Here is a 14779-nt window from a genome sequence, read left to right as displayed (position 1 = left end):
TAGCATACTGTAGTAAGGGCTAGAATAGCGTAGGCAGTATAAAACAGGATGAAATTAGTGACTAGCATAGTATACAACATGTACAACTACAAAGGCTAACATGCTAACAAGCAGCCATGTTGAATGTGGCTATGACCATATCAGGAAGTGACCGGGTCGCTAGTTTGCTGAACTGATGTTTATGCCTGCTATTTATCATCTGTGCTGGTAGCGCCTCTGTTTAGGATAACTATGTTAAAATCATGTTTATGTGTATTAAATCTCAGCTTGCTCCAGAGAACACTCTCATGTCCTTTGAGAAGGCAGTGGAGGCTGGTGGGGAAGGTCTGGAGACTGACGTCACCATCAGGTCATTGGTGGTTATCAACCCTCCTCACACCCTGTCCATCTTGTGTACCTAAGCATGTCCCAACATTAGTCTATCTCACCAGTCGTGGGTATTATGAAACAAGCTTGCTATGCAAGGTTAACTCAACATAGCTGGTGAGCTCATATCATCAACAAGCCATTGCCATCAGGTTCTTTCCCATGCTTGTCCTGGGCATTTTTATTGGAGAAAAACATTTATTGAAGGAGACTTTGACATACCTGAATAAATTATAGATAGATTGATAAAGTACCTGGGTCTCATTGACTGAGTTATCGCACTTCAGTCAACTCTGTAACTGTCAACTCTGCAATGGTCAACTCCATAACTACCAACTCAGTAATTGCCATGTCCTCCTCTCGTTGCCGTAGCTACGACGGGGTGCCATTCCTGATGCACGACCGCACCCTGAGGAGGACTACCAACGTGCAGAAGGTGTTCCCCAACCGGACGGATGCCCCTGCGGCCATGTTCACCTGGGGGGAGCTGGAGACCCTCAATGCCGGGGACTGGTTCCTCTATGTGAGTCACCAACCGCCGCTGTGGTAGTACCTCAGGAAGACTCAGGGTCACGTAAAATAAGCCTAGTCTTGAACTGCTTTTTAATAAAGATCATGATCATTTCGCTTTATGGACATGGTATGATGGGATACCAATGGAAGTAGTTACGTCAACATAATAAGATGATGGATAGTGAAGATATACATTTTGTCACTACACCAAAGTACTATTGATGGGGGTTGGGAGGTTATTGATTGCTCAACTCCAATTAGACAACCAACGACTTTATGGAATACAATGTGATATTACATTGTCCCCTGCATTGCGCCATGCAATATGATTTGCCATGATGCCAAAGCATTCCGTATACTGACTGTCTCTCTCCCCCTGGTGGTTCTGCAGCACGACCCGTTTGGCACGGCCTGGTCGCTGGGTGCCGAGGACCGGGCGCAGGCACAGAACCAGTCCGTGTGCACCCTCCGGGACTTCCTGGAGCTGGCGGCCCAGAGGGGCAAACAGGTGATCTTTGACCTCTACCGGCCCCCTCGGGGCCACCCCTACAGGGACACCTGGATCACACGCACCCTCGAGGTCATCCAGAACGAGTCCTCCATCCACTCACACCAGGTGAGGGCACTGTGGGACGATATTATAAAGAGAAGTAGGGTGAAGTTGCCCCTAGGCGCTGATCTTGGGTCAGTTTTGTATTTTCCTTACTAATGGTTAAGGTTAGGATTGGGGGATGGGAAGCTGATCCTAGATCTGCACCTAGGGGAAACTTATTCACTTTGTGTCTGTGTTAGGGGCGATCACGGTCCAAAAAGTTGGATCTGTTCCGAAATGGCCCTGGGGCTTTTCCATCTGGACCCAATATGCATAAATAAATGTTAACAATATAGAGACCCGGTCCAAACGGACTCGAGGACAACTAGAACCATTCCATATAGACTTTTATATAACTTTTACCCCACACGGAGGCTCTATGACTGTAGCCTATTGGCTCTTTGATGACTTATGATTGGTCAACAACAACAACAAGCTACAAGCGGCACTTTCGTGAAAAGCAAAGAGCAGTAGCATAAATTATACCATTTCTCTCTATCTCCACTGCAGCAGTCGCGTTCTGATCTATATGGGTCCTTCCGGGAAGTCAGTTAAAATTACACCTACTCGAGACCTGTGACAATCACAGGAGATCTGACCCAGACCCGTGAAAAGTTTTCTAATTCTCGATCCGATGTCGGATCGGGTCTCAGGTATTCGGGTACAGGTGGGTCCGTAAAGACCTCTAGTCTGTGTGTATGTGTGTGTTCTCTGTGTGAATGTGTGTGTCAGGTGCTGTGGCTGCCCCCAGACCTGCGGAACCTGGTCCAGAAGATGGACCCTGACCTCCAGCAGACCTCTGGGTCCTGGGGTCCAGTGGAGGAGCTGCAGCAGAACCACATCGTCCAACTCAACCTGCACTACAGCTCCATGTCTACAGAGATGATCAGGTGTGTCTGTGTTTGTGTGTGTCTGTGTGTTAACTGGCTATGTGTCTGTTCATTATCTGTCTGTCTGTGTGTGTGTGTGATGCCTCCCCCCAGTGAGTATGCGGCGGTTAACATCAGCACCAATCTGTATGTGATCAGCCAGCCGTGGCTCTACTCTCTGGCCTGGTGCTCCGGGGCTCAGTCTGTCACCACCAATTCCCCACAGCTCCTCAACAAACTTACCAGACCCCTGTTCCTCATGGTGAGAACAGCAACCTGGGACAAATAGTTCTACATCCCAATAATCAATCTTTTCACTACTCTCCACAAATGTAAAAAATGGTATTTTGGTGTAGGTATGAGCTAGAGGGAGTTTCCATCATACTGGTCTTTTATACTGGTCATTTTCTTTCATATCCATGAAGGGAAGTGAACAAGTGCACACTTTGGGAGAAAGGACCGATTATTGGGATAAAGGGCCCAAATGCAGCCAATATCCTACCTTGAAGTATCACAGATCTAAAATTATTTGGATTGGTGACAGTAATACACCTAGAGACAATGGTCTTTCTTTCTCAGACTCCAGATGAGTACAATCTGATGTGGGTTCTCACCGACGTGGTGTCCTTCATCCTCATCCTCATCATCTTCATCTTCCACTGGTGAGTGAGCCCACCAGAATATAGAGAGCAAGGGTTGTCATAAGATGCCTTTTAATATGCCTACATAAAAAATACGTGGCTTGGTTATGTGATTGAAAAAGCTTCGGAAGAAGGTCGGTCTGTTTTGGCTATAACGGTGATGTCACTTCCTGTAGTGTCCCTTCCTGTCGTGTCACTGCTTGTAGTGATGACTGTAACTGTGTTGGTGACAGGTGGCGAGAACGAGGCTTGGCTTTCTGTTCGGGCAGCAAACCCACACTAGAACACGGCACCTACAGCAAGTTCAGGACAGGTGAGTTAGAGGGTGTCGGTAGGAGATACCCAGTCTTTGCTCCATGGCTAGCTTTGGTAACATATGAGATACATGTACACACGCAGGCACTAACCCTATATAGCAGGGAACATCAATTATATTCAGCAGCTGGCTGATTTTTTTTTCTTGAGCGGATGGTCAGGGGGCCAGAACATAATTACATAATTTGTAGACTGGGCTTCTTGCGGTCAATTTGCAAACATATATAATAACACAAAATACTTTTAAACCTTGCTTACATTTGTATATGATCACATAGCTTATATCTCTATATTATGCGTGGGAATTCAAATCACTTGGAGCTGATTTGCTGGTGAATTTACAGTCTCATGTCCATCAATAAAAATATATAAATTACTATTATTATTTTTGCTCCGAAAACTTGGGGGGGGACAAATAAAAATCACTCGTGGGCCAAATTCCGCCTGCGGGTCGCCAGTTGGGGAACCCTGCTATATAGGCTTAGAACAGAAATTGGTTGAAATGAAAAAGACAACGTATTACATGTATTACTTAATCATTATTACATATGAATGATAATGACCTTTGTCAACCCCTAACCGCTAACCTCATCCCCCTGACAGAGATGAGTGATGTGTGGTCTGTCTCCAGTGTCAACATCCTGGGAGAGCCTGCTGGAAGCCCTCTAGCCACTGAGCCTAACCTGGCAACCGTCTCAGAGCACTGAGAACCAACCAACCAATCTCCTCTGTGAGGCTCAGTTCAAACAAACCATTCCTCCCCCTCACTCTCACCCTGGCAACACCCCTGGGCCAAACCTGGCAACTCACCAGGACCCAACCTGGCAACCCCTGAAACTTTTAGTGAGAATGAGAAATAGGCCTCACATCATTGAACTATGAGCGGCGCTGATGTTGTGTCACTTGCAGAAATGATTTCATTGCATAGAAATGAATCTGTAAATCCCAGATTAAAGCCCACACAGCCTCAAGGACCATAACCAACTCTTCACACTACAGACACCCTCTGATGCTGGGAAGAGATGACTACAATATTGAACCAGGCCCATGGAAATGGATTACTCACTGCATTAATATAAGAAGAAAAGAGACATTCCGTTATAGATATTCTCTATTTATTTTTCCCTCCATGGGTTCCTTTCCATTTCAGCAGCCACTGCAGTGTTGAGTTACGTGAATTACAAACGCTTTACCATTTCTTTAGTGTGTGACAGTAGTGGTTGATAAGATCGGTGTTTATGACCAGACTGGAGTTCAATTAGTACGTGTTTGTTTTCTTTCGAATACTTATGCTGTGCTTGATTGAGCTTTCCTGGCATTTAGGGAACTAATGAAGTAGACACAAAAGTGCAAACTCCACCCATCTGGGATCTGGCACTCCAATCAAATGGTCAAAGTATCACAAAGAAAAATGAACACTATTAGAACCCAGGTTTGAATATGACACGATGATTCTAGGTTTATTTCTGGAGATAAATGTGTTTGATTGTAGTCTGTTTATAAGCATTTTTAGATCATTAGGTGGCGTAATGAGGTGACACCCAGAGAACCTTGCAACATACTGTATAATCACTGCAACAACATAACAGTGACCTACTGAGAACAATTAGACTACGTGTATTTCCATGGTCCATATTGAGTTAATTGTTTTTAACCAATTTGTTTAGTCTTTTCAACACAAATGAAAATCCTTCTGGCAAGGATTAAAAAACCAAATGTTATACAATGTTTAGTCCTTTTGGCCAGATTATAGCAGAACTCTTACATTTCCCTACAGTTGATTCTGCCTCAGCTTTACTCTGCATTGTTGTCAAATCAATGTGAATAATGCCAACTTCAGCTCTGGTAGCTGAGAGAATGTTTTTTCTAATAATTACTATTAACCCTGTTAGATTCCTTTATGACTGATGACATATTGATGAGTAACTCATCACAAAGCTACGGTGGTCCTAAAGGGCAAAGTAGCTTTTAAAAGCCACCGTACAAAGCCTTAGGAATACCTACAAAAGAAAAGCCTGTTCAGCCAAAGAATCAGAGTATAGATACAGTACCAGTCTGATTTGTCATCTACGCACGACACCTGTAGTGTTCTCTTGGTCGTAAGATTGTCTTCGTTCTACTTCTATCTGTTTTAGAGACATTTAAGAGCTGTATGTTGTTTTAGTTACTCTTCCGATTGTAACAGGATGACATATCATATTAAAAGTCAATTTTCAAACATGCCAATTTGTAATTTTATTGTCTAAACGTTTCAATGTTGTCATTTTGTTAAATTCCCTTACTGTGATAGACATTTTTGTGTTCCATAGTGTGAGATTTGCAAAGTGCCTAACAATTCTCATGCAAGAAAATAAGAGACCCGGCTAATCCAGAGTTAGAAGACCGGGAACAAATGTCCAAAATTAAGCCGAGAGGAAAACACTCAGTTGGCGGTGTCATGACGTTGCCCTCTTTGAGTACAGGGAGGACAGTTGCCCCCCCCCCCTTGCACCATCCCCCAACCTACCTCCCCCCACCCAGGCCCTGTGTGAAGGGGTGGTAAAATTCTAAGAGGAGAATCTCCTGCCACATGGCCCATAGAGAGACACAGGAAATTCTTCCAACTCACAGAATTGGGGAACCGAACGACATTTATGTTTTGGAGAAGGTATAAAAGATTGGTGAAGAATCCAGCTACGAACTGGTCCGCTTGGTACAATTTTGTGATACTCAGAAGAGACAATATAGCCATATTACCATAAAACTGTTTATATAATAGCCTCAGCTATGGGACTTGCATCCAAATGGTGGTATAAAATGTTTTAATAAGGATAAAGCTATTTGTAATATATTGAGATGCTATGTACTGATGTTAATGTGATAGAATTGTATTTCTGTACCAAGCTTAACTCAGTCATCGGCACGCCCCCAGGGACACAGACAGGACCAGGCGTCATGTGACAAGCCTGTTCTATGTTCACTATCAAACCCCACCCTGATTTACTTTCTTTAGACCAGCTTACCTCAGAAGAGAGAGCCAAGGTTTGACCCCCAATTCCTCTACTGAAAGTTTACTATACCACATGGTTAAACTTTTAGACTATCGAGACCGACAGAATAAGAACAAGTCTTTGATATTAATTATTAGTCTGCAGCTAAGTAAATTATATCATTGAACGCGAAGACCAACGAAACATCCATTCTATGACGACATTAATGAATGTCGCTTTGAAAGATCCATTCTAACCGAGAGAGAGAACTCTCCAACAGAACGACTCTCCAACAAGGATCCCGATGACACACTGAGTGTAAATATATATTGATTGCAATTATTCCCGAATGAGTGAGCGTTCATGTGCAAAGGATAAGCATATCAAATGTGAATATTAATGAACTCTGTGTGCCTCCTCAGCTGACCTTTTATGACCCTTTGTTTAACAAGACACCAGCCATGCCTGTTTAGCCCACTAGGGCACATTACTCTACCAATTCTTTGTGACGATAATTACTGTTTGTATGCTTTCTGTGAATTACTTAGTTTAGTAAATAAATGATTTTAAGACAATTGATGTATGGATGACTTTAGTAAAGGCTGGATTCGTGCAGATACAACAATTTACGACGTTTGGAATGAGACTGGACGCGAGGTAAAATACACCATTTAAACCAGAAGATAATCGGCCTATACTATAATAGAATATAATATATAATGTTATAATATAGGAAAGTTATATTAGGAAAATTATAACTTTGTAATCTGAATATTTTCCTTGGTGGCCCGATCTCCTAGTTAATTACAATTAAACGATTAATCAGTTTAATCGCGTGATAATAATTACAGGGAGTTAATTGATAAACATGTCTTCAGTTTAATGGTACCCCAAAGACACGACAGCGGTGATAGGCTCATACTAAATACAATGGCTATTTCACTATGAAGTCATTTCAAACAATGGCATTATTGAGAGGGGTGAACGCGACTTCTAGCATAAACACGATCAGAAGTGAACTGAACATTTTGTTCCGTTCAAGTTGGTTTGATTGTTCTTATGAAATGGAGTAATACTGAAATAGGCTCATTAATCTTTTGGGGTGCTGAACATTAGGCATTAAAGGAAATATGTAATTTCTTTATTGATACCAACATATTTGGTTACATGGACCAACGTTCACAAAACAAGAACAGTTTGAGCTAAATGAATATCCACTATACAGAATGGCACACAACAATGTAAATAAGGGCTCTATTCAATCAGATCTCCTTTAGCCGACATCTGCATAGCGGTTGTTTTGGTGGTGTTGAAGGTGAAACTGCATTAGAACTGTCAAATCCACAAGCGGCTCTTGGCATTATACCTAATGTGGACATTGCCGTTGGCTGCACGGATTCGCATGAACAGAAATCCCATGCAGCCTTGTTTACAAGGTCTAACACTGGAATGTGAGATGTAACTACATCTCCATTAGGATGATAGAAATCCTCATTTTCTTCAATGATTTAAAAAATGGAGCGTAATAATTTCTATACAGCCTACACTTTCTCGTTTTGAACTTCTAATACGAGTGGGGTGGGTGTGACTTCGTGACAAAGGTCGCAAGAGCAGTTGCTCACCGATTTGAAGGCTCCAATGCAGTTCCACCTCCAACACCGCTAAAACATCTGCTCTGCGGGAGTCTGCTATCGCTGATTAAGACTTGATCTGATTGAATCTAGGCCTAATATTACTTTTAAAAGGTAGACTAAGCAATATGTTTCACCATACATAGTGGGGTGACCAGTGGCGTAGCACATTTGGATTCAGCCTGTTCCCCAGACCTGAATCCAATTGAGCACATCTGGGACATCATGTCTCGCTCCATCCACCAACGCCACGTTGAACCACAGACTGTCCAGGAGTTGGCGGATGCTTTAGTCCAGGTCTGGGAGGAGATCCCTCAGGAGACCATCCGCCACCTCATCAGGAGCATGCCCAGGCGTTGTAGGGAGGTCATACAGGCACGTGGAGGCCACACACACACTACTGAGCCTCATTTTGACTTGTTTTAAGGACATTACATCAAAGTTGAATCAGCCTGTACTCTGGTTTTCCACTTTAATATCGAGTGTGACTCCAAATCCAGACCTCCATGGGTTGATAAATTGGATTTCCATTGATTATTTTTGTGTGATTTTGTTGTAAGCACATTCAACTATGTAAAGAAAAACTTATTTAATAAGATTATTTCTTTCATTCAGATCTAGGATGCGTTGCTTAAGTGTTCCCTTTATTTTTTTGAGCAGTATATTTTGATAGAACAATGTATCAGCTATCACACCATGTAAAGGAACTACTACCTTTTTTTCTTCTTCATATAATGCAGCTAACTGGATTTTGTCAACTCCGTCAGACACCATTAAAGGCATTTTTTAAATTTGTTATCCTGTTAGGGCTAGGGGGCAGTATTTATACGGCCGGATAAAAAACGTACCCGATTTAATCTGGTTATTACTACTGCCCAGAAACTAGAATATGCATATAATTATTGGCTTTGGATAGAAAACACCCTAAAGTTTCTAAAACTGTTTGAATGGTGTCTGTGAGTATAACAGAACTCATATGGCAGGCAAAAACCTGAGAAGATTCCTTACAGGAAGTGGCCTGTCTGACAAGTTCTTGTTCTTCTTGACTCTCTTTATTGAAAACTGAGGATCTTTGCTGTAACGTGACACTTCCTACGGCTCCCATAGGCTCTCAGAACCCGGGAAAAAGCTGAATGATGTAATTCCAGCCCCTGGCTGAAAAACATTAGCGCCTTTGGTAAGTGGTCTATCAGAGGACAATGAGACTGAGGCGTGTGCACGAGGCGACCCCATGTTTTTATTTTCTCTCTCTGTACTAAAACACAGATTCCCGGTCTGAATATTATCGCTTTTTACGAGAAAAATGGCATAAAAATTGATTTTAAACAGCGGTTGACATGCTTCGAAGTACGGTAATGGAATATTTAGAATTTTTTGGTCACGAAACGCGTCAGGGCGTCACCCTTCTTTACCCTTTCGGATAGTGTCTTGAACGCACAAACAAAACGCCGCTATTTGGATATAACTATGGATTATTTTGAACCAAACCAACATTTGTTATTGAAGTAGAAGTCCTGGGAGTGCATTCTGACGAAGAACAGCAAAGGTAATAACATTTTTCTTATAGTAAATCTGACTTTGGTGAGGGCTAAACTTGGTGGGTGTCTAAATAGCTAGCCCTGTGATGCCGGGCTATCTACTTTGAATATTGCAAAATGTGCTTTCACCGAAAAGCTATTTTAAAATCGGACATAGCGAGTGCATAGAGGAGTTCTGTATCTATAATTCTTAAAATAATTGTTATGTTTTTTGTGAACGTTTATCGTGAGTAATTTAGTAAATTCACCGGAAGTTTGCTAGTTCTGAACGTCACATGCTAATGTAAAAAGCTGGTTTTTGATATAAATATGAACTTGATTGAACAAAACATGCATGTATTGTATAACATAATGTCCTAGGGTTGTCATCTGATTAAGATCAAAGGTTAGTGCTGCATTTAGCTGTGGTTTGGGTTTATGTGACATTATATGCTAGCTTGAAAAATGGGTGTCTGATTATTTCTGGCTGGGTACTCTCTGCTGACATAATCTAATGTTTTGCTTTCGTTGTAAAGCTTTTTTGAAATCGGACAGTGTGGTTAGATTAACGAGAGTCTTGTCTTTAAAATGGTGTAAAAGAGTCATATGTTTGAGAAATTGAAGTAATAGCATTTCTAAGGTATTTGAATAACGCGCCACGGGATTCCACTGGCTGTTACGTAGGTGGGACGAAATCGTCCCACTGGCCCTAGAAAAGTTATTATAGTCCAACAAGTGTTTATAGGCCTTGATTGTTTAATTCTAACATTAGATTATTAAATATGTAATACAACTCTCCAAACTAGCACAGCAAATACTTCAACAGTTTAAATATGTGTTGCAAAACAGTGATTAAAATACTTTTTCAGAATATTGACAAAATAATCAACCTTAGCATCAGTGCCGGTGTTGACAAGCCACTGGTGGAGTTCACAACAGATACTCAAAACTGACATATTTTTGCCTCTAAAAACAAAAGTTCAAAACAAATATTTGTAAAATATGGAAAAGGATTCATTTCAAAATCCCCCCAAAAAACATAACTTTGCAGACCATGAGTGGTCTTGTTGCACTACATGTAATGAAGACATGAATAAGGGGACCTTATGGTGAGGTTAACCCTGCTCATTCCTGATTAATTTAGGAAATCTGACGGAGTTAACCAAATCTCCGGACACATCTTTTAGTAATCACAGTTTTGAAAGAAATATTCTTTAATGTTTCAGAGGGCTATTGCAAGAAACTACATAAGAAAATGTATCAGTTAATATCAATTTTTGCCTGTTTTTAGAATTGTAAACAGTTTTCGGGAGTTTTTGAAATTGGGATCCTTTGCTCCGGACAAGGGCATTTCCAGGCATGTAAGCCAACACGGAAATGAATAGTATTGAAAGTATTTAGAAAATTCCAAAACAAATATTTTCCTTAGGTAATTCGGCTCAAATAATGCAACAAAATCAATTGTTTCAAATATATATATATATATATATATATATATATATATATATATTTAAAAAAAGTTTCCCTGCCGGGCAAGGATAGTCCCAGCTGTCAGCAATCCCTGAGATAATGTCCTGCTATTCTACACATTTTGCCATGAGGCTGAGAAAGAATTTTGCAATTTGAAAGCTACACTGAACAAAAATACAAATGCAACTTGTAAAGTGTTAGTCCCATAAAAAAAATCCCAGATATTTACCACACAAAAAGCTTATTTCTGTCTGTAATAAAGCCCTTTTGTAGGAAAACTCATTCTGATTGGCTGGGCCTGGCTGCCAATTGGGTGGGCCTATGCCCTCCCAGGCCCACCCATGGATGTACCCCTGCCCAGTCATGTGAAATCCATAGATTAGGGACTAATTCATTCATTTCAATTGACTGATTTCCTACTTCCGTATGAACTGTAACTCAGGAAAAGCTTTGAAATTGTTACATGTTGCATTCATATTTTTGTTCAGTATAATTCAAAAAATGTTTTTCATGGCTTATGACATGTGCGCGGGGGTGTGTGCGATGCCTGTGGGGGTGACATCCTGCTTACAGACATAAACAATAACATAACTTTAATATGCCAAAACTGGCACATTTCTGTATGTATATGATACTGTATTTTGTAATTTACCGGAGTTCACCTTTAATACTTAAAAATCATTGATTGCTCCACAATTTTAAAAAGCCAAGTCATATGAAACAGAATTTATTTACAGAATAAATTTGCTTCAATAATTAATTAGGCAAACAGCTAAATATGTGCTTGTTAAAAATATCACGATTAAATATTGTCAACTTTCCACTGAAGGTTTTTACAGTGATGTGGTATACACACTGTATGCAAATTCCTAGAGACAGCTAATGTCCAGAGGTCAATCTGACTGTACTCAAATGTACTTCATCAGTACATGAAATGTACTAATAACACTGATTACTGTAGATATGAATAGATATTGAAAGAAACTATTTAGCCTGCCTATGACAATAAAGGAAAATGTTGAATTAAACTCTAAACCAAAATAGAATAGCGATTTCACATGAGATATATAGTATGGACAAGCCTTAGTTGTATAGGTTTAGGCCCAATGTTTATACATCACAAAACATTTTATAAACAAAGCTCCTGATTAGTTGCCATGTAACAAGTTGTAATTGTTGGTTGTGCATTTGAGTATAGGTCAAGTAAAGGCAATTGGTGATTGTTAATTAAGACAGGACCCTAGATATAAACCAACATCTGACAATCAGTCAAAACATTGTCATGGCCAAAACATCAATCACAAAATGTCAATCGTCACAATTCCCACTGACAATACAAAAAGAGAATTCTAGTCGCAATGCCGCTATCGTACCTCCATCCCCTTAACCAACGATCCATGTACATTTCTTTAACACAAGTGCGTGGAGATACATTATATTCATCCAATGTATCAGACATTGCATTCAGACGATGTAGCAACATTGTGCCTGTAGTCCTGAGATGAGCAGTATCAGTAGAATAGACTCATAGACCAGAGATTCTCAAGCTTTTGCACTTCCCACTCTCTTTCATCCACAATTTTTGGGAGAAAAATCAGTCAAGTGAATCTCTCTGTGTGTGTGTGTGTGTGTGTGTGTGTGTGTGTGTGCATGTCATTGATTTGACATGTTATGGCGGAAGGGTTGTATGTATCCCTCTCTGTTTTAATGAGACAGTGTAATAGATTTGAAAGCCCTCGAAGCCTACTACGCTCAACAGCGGGATCAATCACTTTACAGTTCACTTGATGTTTCCACGGGAACCACGCTGTTTGGTCATGGTGGTCAGCATCTGGCTGATGTAAGAGGTCAGGAGGTCATCCATCTTGTAGCCCTGTGGTCACACAGACAAACCAGGTCAAAAGGTACATTCATGTTTTTCCATATTTCATGGTAGCCTATGAATCAGACCTGTGTATGTGTAAAATACTTTTGCATGCACTTGATTGAGCTTGCCTGGCGCAATGGAGCCAACAGAATAGTCTCAAAAGTGAAAACCTGGTCAACTGTCACTCCAAGTCGGCCTTATCAAACACTCAGCATTTAAACCCAGGTCTTCTACGCATTCATTATTTCAAAGTTCCACAAAGCTACAGAACCTCCGATGTATACCATAAAAATACTTTTCTATCTGCATATAGGCCAATTTCAGGCTAAGACAATTACTATGATTTTTGGCCACATGACACCTACAGTCTAGTCAAGTGTGATTTAAATGAAACCCTATTTTTCACTTCAGCATCTTGAGAAGACTTTGGTTAATAGACGGGTTGGTTGTTTAGCAACAAAGCCGATGCATGTGCAACTATGGGGCAAACCGATGGGGTTGGCTTTGATTGCTGAATACATGTAAACAACATTTTGTCTCTAATCTTTGTTGAAAACATAAATAAAGTTGCTCAATGAGCACAATGTCTTTCAAATACATCGTTACAGTTGTTGGTTATCTAGCTAGGAAATGTTGCCATATTAGCATAGATGTCATATCAGTCAAAACACCTCAAAACAAGACGGTATCAAGAACAAAATCAAATGAGCTAAAACAAGCCACCAGCTGGCAGTTTCTTGTCATTGTTGCTAAGTATCTGGCCATCCAGAACCACAATAACACAGCCTTCTTCCCCTTTGAGGCATGCACATCGTTTCACGACATTGTAATCTAACCTGTCTATACAGTGCATTCGGAAAGTATTCAGACCCCTTGGCTTTTCCCCCATTTTGTTACGTTACAGCCTTATTCTAAAATTATTATATATTTTTTTATAATAATCCTCATCAATCTACACACAATACCCCATAATGACAAAGAAGAAATAGGTTTTCAGAAATGTTTGTAAAAGTATTACAAGTAAAAAATGGAAATATTACGTTTTCATAAGTATTCAGACCCTATACTCAGTACTTAGTTGAAGAACCTTTGGCAGCGATTATAGCATCGAGTCGTCTTGGGAAGGACGCTACAAGCTTGGTACACCTGTATTTGGGGAGTTTCTCTCATTCTTCTCTGCAGATACTCTCAAGCTCTGTCAGGTTGGGCAGGGAGAGTCACTGCACAGCTATTTTCAGGTCTCTCCAGAGATGTCGATCGGGTTCAAGTCCGGGCTCTGGCTGGACCAATCAAGGACATTCAGAGACTTGTCCCGAAGCCACTCCTGTGTTGTCTTGGCTGTGTGCTTAGGGTCGTTGTCCTGTTGGAATGTGAAACTTTGCCCCAGTCTGAGGTCCTGAGCGCTCTGGAGCAGGTTTTCATCAAGGATCTCTGTAATTTGCTCCATTCAATCTTCCCCTCGATCCTGACTAGTCTCCCATTCCCTGCCGCTGAAAAACATCTCCACAGCATGATGCTGCCACCACCATGCTTCACTGTAGGGATGGTGCCAGGTTTTCCTCCGGATGTGACACTTGGTATTAAGGCCAAAGAGTTCAATCTTGGTTTCATCAGACCAGAGAATCTTGTTTCTCATGGTCAGAGTCCTTTAGATGTCTTTTGGCAAATTCCAAGCAGGCTGTCTTGTGCCTTTTACTAAAGAGTGGCTTAAGTCTGGCCACTCTACCATAAAGGGCTGATTGGTAGAGTGCTGCAGAGATGGTTGTCCTTCTGGAAGGTTCTCCTATCTCCACAGAGGAACTCTGGAGCTCTGTCAGAGTGATCATCAGGTTCTTGGTCACCTCCCTGACCAAGGCCCTTCTCCCCCGATTGCTCAATTTGGCTGGGCGGCCAGCTCTAGGAAGAGTCTTGGTGGTTCCAAACGTCTTCCATATCAGAATGATGGAGGCCACTGTGTTCTTGGAGACCTTCAATGCTGCAGACATTTTTTGGTATCCTTCCCCAGAGCTGTGCCTCGACACAATCCTGT

At 41.2% G+C, this 14779-nt stretch overlaps 1 protein-coding gene and 1 pseudogene across 4 annotated transcripts in view; one reads left to right on the top strand and one right to left on the bottom strand.

Moving 5' to 3' along the window:
• The window catches only part of LOC106567586 (glycerophosphodiester phosphodiesterase domain-containing protein 5), a 31406-nt gene extending 25888 nt beyond the window's left edge, over positions 1–5518 (top strand). For 3 of the 4 annotated variants that reach the window (XM_045693478.1, XM_045693477.1, XM_045693476.1), the window contains 7 exons: positions 267–349; positions 739–889; positions 1271–1495; positions 2204–2602; positions 2920–3002; positions 3215–3294; positions 3900–5518. In XM_045693478.1, the coding sequence (XP_045549434.1) occupies positions 267–349; positions 739–889; positions 1271–1495; positions 2204–2602; positions 2920–3002; positions 3215–3294; positions 3900–4003 (1125 nt within the window). In that variant the 3' untranslated portion in view covers positions 4004–5518. The remainder of the gene's footprint in view (positions 1–266; positions 350–738; positions 890–1270; positions 1496–2203; positions 2603–2919; positions 3003–3214; positions 3295–3899) is intronic. The other variant, XM_014137086.2, reaches the window with a different exon arrangement.
• Positions 5519–11594: 6076 nt separating this feature from the next.
• LOC106567604 (unconventional myosin-VIIa-like) overlaps positions 11595–14779 on the bottom strand; it is a 57918-nt pseudogene continuing 54733 nt past the window's right edge.

Source organism: Salmo salar, chromosome ssa13 (genome assembly GCF_905237065.1).
Source record: "Salmo salar chromosome ssa13, Ssal_v3.1, whole genome shotgun sequence".
Taxonomy (NCBI): Eukaryota; Metazoa; Chordata; class Actinopteri; order Salmoniformes; family Salmonidae; genus Salmo; species Salmo salar.
This window is presented reverse-complemented; position numbering and strand designations above follow the sequence as displayed.